The 9,907-nt window shown below is 37.2% G+C and overlaps 1 protein-coding gene across 2 annotated transcripts in view; it reads right to left on the bottom strand.

The window, feature by feature from the left end:
* Nucleotides 1-9,288, bottom strand: part of LOC409658 — a 52,713-nt gene extending 43,425 nt beyond the window's left edge. The window contains exons 1-7 of one of the 2 annotated variants that reach the window (XM_016911798.2): nt 8,930-9,288; nt 6,755-7,647; nt 6,222-6,478; nt 5,482-6,122; nt 5,179-5,370; nt 4,373-5,057; nt 4,190-4,286 (exon numbers count right to left, since the gene is read on the bottom strand). In XM_016911798.2, coding sequence (XP_016767287.2) covers nt 4,190-4,286; nt 4,373-5,057; nt 5,179-5,370; nt 5,482-6,122; nt 6,222-6,478; nt 6,755-7,535 — 2,653 coding nt within the window. In that variant the 5' untranslated portion in view covers nt 7,536-7,647; nt 8,930-9,288. The remainder of the gene's footprint in view (nt 1-4,189; nt 4,287-4,372; nt 5,058-5,178; nt 5,371-5,481; nt 6,123-6,221; nt 6,479-6,754; nt 7,648-8,929) is intronic. The other variant, XM_393156.7, reaches the window with a different exon arrangement.
* Between the last annotated feature and the right edge of the window lie 619 nt (nt 9,289-9,907).

Raw genomic sequence — 9,907 nt, 5'->3', positions numbered from 1 at the left:
CGGTTTCCCTCCCTTCCAACTCCTAGTCACCGATCCATTCTCCCTCTACCGCCCGCTTACGCCAACCCCCGCTCAAATCCAGCTACTTCGTCGAGTCTGACCATACCACGACCGTTATCCCTTCCTTGCTGTTTTAACGTGAGAACCGCGCGTTAGACGAGCGGAACTTTGTAAACGCGGGAGGTGAGAACAAGGTGATAAACGGAAGAAAGCCACGGATACCGAACTTATCGAGTTGCCAACTTCGTAAATGATTCCATCGATATTCGAACAATATTCATGGTTATCACTCGTCCTACGATAATATCTATCAAAATTGTTGGGAGCGAAAAATTGCACGGTATGATGCACCTTTTGAAATTTTTAACGAACTTTAATTTCACGATCAAAGAAACGAAACAATAGGAAATTTCAACTGAAATAAATTTGATTTAACGAAACGAATTTCTGAAAGCCTATCAATTGAATTACAAGTGCATTCGTAGAAAAAGAATTGAGGTACGTGTTTGTTGATTTTAATATTTCATCAAATAACTTCGTAACAGATCGACAAAAATTAAATATTTAATCCAAAATATTTAAAGATCGATGAAATATTATATCATACGTAAGACGACATTTCGATAAGTAATTAACTTCGCGTTACATTATAGGATTCCATGACATGCAATATGTCCCTTGTGCTCGTTCCCACATCGAACGACATTTCGCATTCGATGTGTAATTAATCCTCCCTTCTCGCGACGCGGAACGAAACAGGGAACGGTGGAGGGACTGATTGAGAGAAATAGATAATATATGTATACGAAGAAACGACTATTAATAATATCAGTTTCGATTTATTAATAGTCCATTTAATTAAGCTTATTTTTTCAAATCGAATAATTACAAATCGAATCAATAGCGAATTCATTTAAAACCGCGCTTATACGACAGCAACAAGTATCAATTTAATAAAATGAGAAGATAAATTTTCTACGTACGGAATAAAAATTTTATATTAATTATCACTTGAGACGAAGGAATAAAATACGATAGATAAAACAAGTAAACACTTCATAGTAAGGAGAAAAAAAAAAAAAAAAAAAAAGTCTAGCGAGAAAGATGGTATGCGAGCGACAGCAAAGTTAGATCCCTGAGTCAGAGAACCCAACAGGCGGCTGTCTGTCGAGCAAAATCAATGCGTGCCGGCGACAGAGAACTTCCCCCCTCCCCTCCCGTACTTCTTCCCTCATGACACGCTATCCTCTTCCACCTCTACCCACGCCGTAACCAACCCTCTTCTCTCGCCTGTCCTCCTCTCGCAGCCATCCCCCCTCTCGCTCCATCTTTCGTCCGTATCCCGCTGCGAATCTCCGGATATACAAACGCGGTTGGTCATGCTCGCCCTCGCTTCAATCCACCACTACCATTCCCGGCTGCGTTACGGTTCCTGTTCCCTTTCCCATTTCCCCTTTCTCCTTCCCTCTTTCACCTTCACAAAGACACTGCTAACTCCCCACGGGCTAATAAGCTCTACTATTTTTATCAAGGTTTTCACCTTGAACGAACTTGACGCATCTTTGCATTTATATTGCCTCTCTTGAAACGTGATTAACCGGTAATCCGGTGTTTGATTGCGCTCGATTACTTTTCGTATTGTTAATATTAGAAAAAAATCGATATTTCGTTAAAAATTTCCAATTAATTGTAAACGCGAGATTTCCGATATTTTTTTTGAAAAATTGCAATATTTTAAAATTTAAAAAAAGAAAATTTAAAAAATGATCGAATTAAAAATGCGAATTTTACAGTTAGCTTGCATCGGTAAGCAAGAGAGAGAGAGAGAGAGAGAGAGAGAGAGAGAGAGAGAGAGAGAGAGAGAGAGAGAGAGAGAGAGAGAGAGAGAGAGAGAGAGAGAGAGAGAGAGAGTAAGTAGAATATTACTCGGTATAAAACGAGGTGGCCGCGAGAGGTAGGCAAAGCTACTCCCACGCTAGTCGAAATGGTTAATTATTAACACGGGCCGACAGAGGGACCACATGCAATGCGTTAAGAGGGCGCGTGTAGATGCACGGATATATAGCCGCGTGGCATTAACCCGTGACCTATCAAAATGTAAATATCATCTATCAGATTAAAGCGACTTTGTGAAACGTATCTACGCGTATAGAAACTTCAAGAGTCGAAAACGATCTCCCTTCAATAATTTTCATCTCTCTCTCTCTCTCTAAAAAAAAAAAAAAAAAATATCGAAAACATGCAATTATAATAAAAAAAGAAAAAAAATGTATATGTTGTTTGAAAATAAGGAAAGCGAGACCGTTTAAACCGAGACTTGGCACCGATCACCGTAACAGAGAATGTGCGCCAAAATCGAGCCTTTTGGCTGCACGCCTACCGAGAATACGTGAGCATACCCCGATGAAACTTCGAGCGACAAGGAGCGAGAAAAGCAGTCGATAACGTTGATATCGATTCCCAAAGGAAGAGGAAAACGAGCTCTTCACCTCTCTCCCTCTGATTGCTTTCCTAGCAAGAGAGCAAAAGAGGGTCGTAAAGGATAGAACTTGACTATACACGTACACTGTACAGTGCACGTGCATACACGTGTATATAAGCTATGCTCATTCGCATACACACCAACGTATCCCCTTTTTGTCTTTGTGCTTCCTTTCTTTCTCCACTCTCTCTCTCTCTGTCTCTCTCTCTCTCTCTCGCTCGCTCGCTCGTTCTATCGTTTCTATATATAGATAACGTAAGTAGACGATGGCTTGCTTGTACGTTTTACCAGAACAGGGGGAGCCAGTGTTGACGAGAAACGACAAGGCTGGTTTCCTAATTCGAATTTAGGTGTTGGGCGGGTTGGCAAGTGGGCGCAATGCGGTGTCACGCTGCAGGCGTTTGCTCTTTCTCTTTCAATCCCTCCTCCTATATCTCCATCGTATACCCTGCTTTCGTACTCCTCCACTTACTCCCTTTCACGAGCACACTACTACCCCACGTCTACCAAACCACCGCGTTAAGTCCCTCGAACATTTCCAACCATCTTCTAACCTCCTCTAAGCCAGAACGGCCGAGCTTAATCGACCTTTCGATCTCTCGGTGATTTGTTTTTAAATGTAATTTTGTAATTCCCTTCGAATCCCTTCAAAATTGCAACTTTTTTTTATCATCGTATTTTTATCAGTAACTTCGAAGCAAATAATTTCGGTAATTACCTTGTTTGCGATAATTATGCAAATTATATGTACAATTGTACAAATTACACGTATTCTTTTTTATTCTCCGGGACTTAAATGCGCAGTTTAAATTATAATTATCGCATTTGTCGGAGCAATTGTAACTTAATAAAAAATAATATATATGTATATATATGTATAAAAAGATTATTTTAGATGATTATCGTAGCTTTGAAAATAGAAATCGTTTCGAGGTTCGCCTCAAATATAAGTTTACGACTTCAAGCATGCGCAATGCGTTACACGATCACCGCGCAAACTCGGAGAAACTTACCTTTTGATACGAGAGCGCATACATGTTTGGTAAGTCAGAACGATAAAGAGAAAAGAAAACAGAAATGTTATGGATTAACATCAACAAGAGAATTCTTGAGAAAATATGCGCACCGTGAACGTTTAAAAACGTTTTAGAAATCTATTCGAATCTATTTATCAGAAAAACATTAGGAAATTTTTATATATTCCGTCTTTCTTCTTTTTATGATATCCGGAATGTATAAATTATTATATCGATCTTGATAACATTCACAAATATATATATATATGTATATGTATATATATTATATATTATTATTCAGTGAAGCAATATTGGTCAACAAAAACTACAATTTGACAATAATAAGAATAATTAGAAAAATGAAAAAAAAAAAGAAAAAAAAAAGAACATACGCACACACAAGACCTAACGTACTCGACTTAGATAACTTGAAAAAAGTAAACGTTTATGAATGAGATAATGTTCAAATATAAACCGATAACCTAAGCGGGTCTGGCAAATGTTTGACCACATAACACGTTATCTAAAACACTTGTATGCATGATTATTTTATACATGTACAGGTATACATACGTAGATTGATAAATGAAAGAAAGAAGATTCCGTAAATAAGTATCTTGAATGTACACATTAAATTAAAATAAAACGGAAAATTTATATTTTTATTCGTTTCAAAACATTTTCCACTTACCTTGTTCTTTTTCTGGAACCTTTGTCGGTACTTTTTTATCCGGTGCCTTCGGGGAACAGTTTTTTCGTGCAGGTTTAACCGTTAAAGTCGATGGAACCTACGAAAAAAAAAAAATAATAATTAATATACATTAATAAATTCTATCACAATTTACAATTCATAAATTATTGAAAAATGACTTACCACCTTCTCGGACCTTTCTCCAGATGGCAATCTCGCGACAGCTGCATCAGGGCTATCCTCTGGTGGCGGTGGTTGCACTATCCAATTATATTCGCGTTTTTCAACGGGCAAGCCCCATCGCTCGTATTCAAGGCTTTGAGTGCGCAATGTCTCGTAACAATCCAAACAGACCACAGCGAAATCACCGTTTTCCAATAAAAGGCTCTTTTCAGGCTGTCTGTGATACCTCAAGAAGGGGAAATCCTTTACGAGCAGTGCTCTGACTCGCTTTCTGTACGTTGTGATACCACAAACGTAACAACAATAATCATGTGTATTATATTGCCTCTCTGCAGCATTTACTTGTTGACCACTGGGAAGAGATTCGTATCGGCGCCATTGCGCCAACAAAGAATGGTAACAGAATGTGCATACTAACGCAGAACCATCTTCCCTAAGTTGTTCAGCGTTTGGCGGAGACTGATGGCGTAGTAATTCGGGGAAAAACGGTGCATTACGGCCCTGAGGGCGACCATACAAAACTCTTGCGAGAGTCAAATCACTATGCAAGCCACATAAGAAACAATATATAGAACTGCTCGATGTGCCTGGGTTACTACCAAACGTTCGATCTGAATTAGAACTCGGTGGGGTGGCGATTGATCGATTCACATCGCCATTTGGATGTGGACTAGGAATATCATACCTAAGAAGAGATGATAAAAAAAAAAAGAAAGAAAATGAGAAACAATACAGTCTTTCCTCATTCGTATAAAATGAATGGTGTAAAAAATTTGATCAAAATCATTGTTCATGTAGCAACTGACCTGCGATGTTCTAAAGGAACTCGTTCAGCATCCATGCTTTCCCACTGTTGGGCAAGATGATTCACACAATGACTACAAGCTAACACTCTGCCGTGACTATCCATACAAGCATTTTCTGATGTACGTGCCATTCCACGTAAACAAGGAAAATGCATAGCATGTGAATTCATTCCTTCTGGACTTGTGGATAACCTTCCGGTAAAAAAAAAAAAAAAGAAAAAGAAAAAGAAAAGAAGATAATTAATGCGCAACAAACATGAATGTATATAGCAAAGAGTAAGAAAAAAAAAATGAAAATCGTACCATTCCATGTGAGAGCGAGGATACAATCTCTCACAAATATAGCACCTATAATTTTGGCCAAGGGCAACCGTTCCATTCTCGGCAGGACCGTTGTTAGGAGAGTTTCGTTGTCCTGGAGTGGATCCTTTTATGGTTGCGCTGCGTTGCTTATTCGTGGCAACGCTAGATTTGTTCAAATCGTACGGTTTGAAACGAATATCACTACCAGCAGAATTAGCTGGTGATTTTGCCACTGCGGGTCTTGGGGAGGGGCCTTGTTGACGAAAATCTACGTTCTGCCCAGACGGTTGAGCCTCGTGATTTTCTCCACCAAATACTTGCTGTTTTTGTGGTATAGCTTTGTAACAAATGGAGCAAACTTGCACCATTCCCTGAGGACTAATAGGACTAGCTCCTGGTGGAGGTCTCAGAGAATAAATAAAAGGGTAGTACGCCTCCTTCTCGGGATTAGGACAGCAATAAAGAAGTCTAATACTGGACGAAGGGTACTCAAGCGCACAAGTGTAACAAATAAAAGTAGTTGTATCCATAGCAGGTGCTTGTCGTTTACGAAGCGTGTAATTTCGATCACCGTGCGGGACTCCTTGCCGGGTGTACGCCTTCCACTGTAGCAGAAGGTGATTTTGACATGCTGAACAAGCCTGAAAAATCGAACAAATTTTAGATACGGGAATTATTAAAAAAAAAATAATATTTTAGGAAAATGTTTTAAGTAAGATCAATAAGGAAAATAAGCATACTTGGACACGACCGGCGCTATCCATTGGCCGACTTCTGCTTGGTCTTGGATGAAGCATTAGCGAAGGAAAAAATGGCGGGGGACTAGCAGAAGGATGTGGTGGGATTGGCAGTGGTTTTGCTGCAATATGACTAAGTGACCCTCTTTTGAATTCGTCTCCGCACACATAACAAACTTCCGTAACTGAATTTTTGTCTGGCATCGAAAGATCTAAAATATCTGTGCCGGTACTCGACGTTGATCCACCGCTATAAATGGCTATAAATAATTATTACATATTTTATATATAATGCGTTATAAATTGCAGATAATTTTTACAAATAATCCTACTTATTATTATTGTTTTATTTTCAATACAAAATTTAGAATCAATTTAATTATTTAATATAATAGATTAATTGGAAGAAGTATAATTACTAGTTGAATTATTTAATTTTGAAATATAGTTTATTATTTGATATAAAAGGGGTGAAATTTAGAAGACGATTTGGAATATTGGACAGTTTTCTTTCCATTTCATCTGAATGAACTTACGTTGAGGTTGTGGTGGTAAAGTTGGTTGTGGCGCAGGTGAACTCCTCGGTGCGTGTCTCAAATCTAACGCCGCCTCGTTTGATATTCTTGTATCTTCCACAGGCTGTCGAGGACTTTGTAACCTTTGATGCGGCGATTGCAGTCTTTGATGGGGAGATTCCATTGTAAGCCTTGCTTGTTCCAAATGTCTGTGCGTTTCAGCCGTGTTAGAATGCGGCCTTGGCAGCTCAATGGAATTCGATGGTGGTCTCGTTTGTTCCACTCTGGGCGATGGTGAATTCAGCGGAAGTCGCGGAGAGATTCCAATCGGTCGATTTTCCGGTCTGAGCTGCGGGGTTTGGTCATTGGTCAATCCCAGAACTTGAGCCGCATATTCTCCCTGAAGGGCCATCTCTGCCCCCGTAAAAGGACCGCCATCGCATCGCTTCAACCAATAAATTCGTTGACTATGGGGTCTAGCATCTTGCTCATAACTCTCCCACTGTTGCAACAGCAAGGCATAACAAAGACTGCATGCCTTAACCGTTCCACTTCTAGCTCCTTCCCCACGATAGCCAGCAGGTGGTTCATGGGATTCAAGAAATGGAAAGTAAGGTTCATTTGGTGCACCGCCTGGACTTGGCTTTACTCTAAGCCAATACTGTTCTCCGTGGCCTATCGTACCACAAACAAAACAAACCCTTGCTCCACTAGTATCCTCTGAAGATGGGTTCGGTTGTTGACTTGTAAGTGATTGCCCGTCCAGTCCCGGCTCATTTTTCACATATAATTTACTTTCCATTATGTCAGGAAACCATTGGATTTTTTCAATGCCCTTTTATGTATTTTTGTTTGGCACACATATACGATCACAAGTTACAACGGTTGATAAAATGTTTGAATTTTGCAAATATCTGAAAAATTGAAAAATAATCAATTAGTCATAAGTCTTATTGGCATTGTACAATTATACATGTAAAAATGTAATAGCAATGATTCATATACGTATACACAATTGATGCCTCATATGAAATATGGTGGATAAGGATTATGAAAGGATGCAAAGTATATATTTTAAAATGTTTGAAGAACTTTATTGTATGCTAATGAGTTTATTTGATACATCTAACCTCATTCTTTACTCGTGCAGGAAAAAAATGTAATTGTAAAAAGTGTGGAAATAAATTTACTTTTATTACTTAATATTTATTAATAGCTTGACAGATCGATAAATTAAAAATATAATTTTTTTATTTTAAAAAAAAAATTATTCATTTCGCGATTATATCCGATTTAAATTTAAATTAATTTTTTTCGTAAGTCTTACAATCTCTTGTTCCAACCGTACCCATCACGGATATTTAAAATATTATAGATAAACAAAAATAATTGAAATGGAACGGATTGAAAAATATTATGAAATACCGCGATGATATATTTTTTAACCTATCAATAAATTAAATTATATTATCGAAATAATATTTTTGTAAAATCAAATTACTTCGAATAATAAATACAACGTATTGTTACCCGTAGTACACTCTTATCGTTAGTGAAGCATTGCAACGCGCGATGCTTTTAGAATACCGTAACATGTGGTATTTTTGGAGCGTTGCTACATCGACGTTTACCGACACCGACCATAAAACAGTTTTTCGGATATCGGTAATAGCAGAAAAATTGGCGAAAAACCGTTTCATTTGACGTAGTCATAACGATTTCGTGTGGAATATAATTTGAGCACAGGTAAAGATGAAACATGAGCAAAGCTCAAAGGTAAGCATTATCGAACAAATCGATCGGATTATGCATTTTTCAATGATGAGAATACAGTTACTGGTAAAAAATAAAGAACCGTTTCTTAATTTTGTAGAATACTTTTCTATTTTTTTTGCAAAAAGGATGGAAATAACGTACTGATCAAAAATATTTAATGCAATGGTGGCATACTCAATAGAACCGATTTGTACATTAAAGTTTTCGTGATTGAAATTTAGTTTAATATTACAATTTAAAATTAAAATAATTTATAAAGAAACTACAAGAATATTTGTAGTAAAATCATGGGTAGAAATATAGAAAAGGGATATTGGAAAGGGATCGTAGACAAGGCATCCGTACACTCTCCTCGCTACCGAAATACGCACCCACAGGCACTTTCGTATGCACACTTTATGTTTTATATAGAACACTCACGTTTTCACAGTTCGGGATGGGTAACCACCACATCGCTACTTTTTGGTGGTAATTTTGATTTGCGATACGTATATTACTTAGGCGAAGCAGAGCTTCCTTATCTCGGATTCTAGTCTCTGCCATACGTGGTCGAGCACCACACCGAGTTGCGGGGTGTCACCTTCGAAATAACGTTGTGCTTCGTTACACTCATATTTACATGCACAGTGTATCGTCTAACGCGACCCGAATCCGTATTACACTGTCGCATACATAAAGAGTATAATAAAAGACGTTGCGCGACTATGAAAAATACATTTTCTGATGGCACAGCACCGCGACTTTGGCTCAATTCACCGCCATATTGCAAAATTGCGATCTGCTTCCCATGATGCCACGCAGCTTCGTCATATGACAATGCCGCTGCGTCAACCAATCATAATCTAAAACGCATGCGCAGATATAACAACTTCTAATTCAACTGCCGCTCGGTATAATTTGGCGCCAAATTTAAAATTTTTTCATTAAACTACATGTTAATTTTTATCACTAGCATCTACTATTTGTTGTTTGTTTTATTTTCTTTTTTTCATAACTATTATATAAAAAATTTTAAAATATAAATTAATACAAATTTAAATTTACGATACAAACGATTTCTTAAATGTCATTAAAATATTATAGAATTCTATAAATTGCCCAAATTGATTAAAGTATTTGAAAATATAAACATAAATTTGAATAATTAAAAAATTAAATTACTAATAAAATAACCAACAAATAATAAATATACTTATATATTCTTTTAATTATATAATATTCACAACATTGTAGATTTTCATCTTTAGTTCTAAAAAGTTTTAATTTCAAACTTTTGATTTATTTACGTCGTAAGATTAAAACTATCAATTATATCAACATAATTATCAAAATAAAAAATAAGGAAGTAAAAGATCAATTTAATCTTGCCAGCAATACGATATGTACATTGAACTTTCC

The sequence above is a fragment of the Apis mellifera genome, linkage group LG4 (assembly GCF_003254395.2).
Source record: "Apis mellifera strain DH4 linkage group LG4, Amel_HAv3.1, whole genome shotgun sequence".
NCBI lineage: Eukaryota > Metazoa > Arthropoda > Insecta > Hymenoptera > Apidae > Apis > Apis mellifera.
The sequence above is the reverse complement of the archived record's forward strand: the minus strand, read 5'-3'. Positions and strand labels throughout refer to the sequence as shown.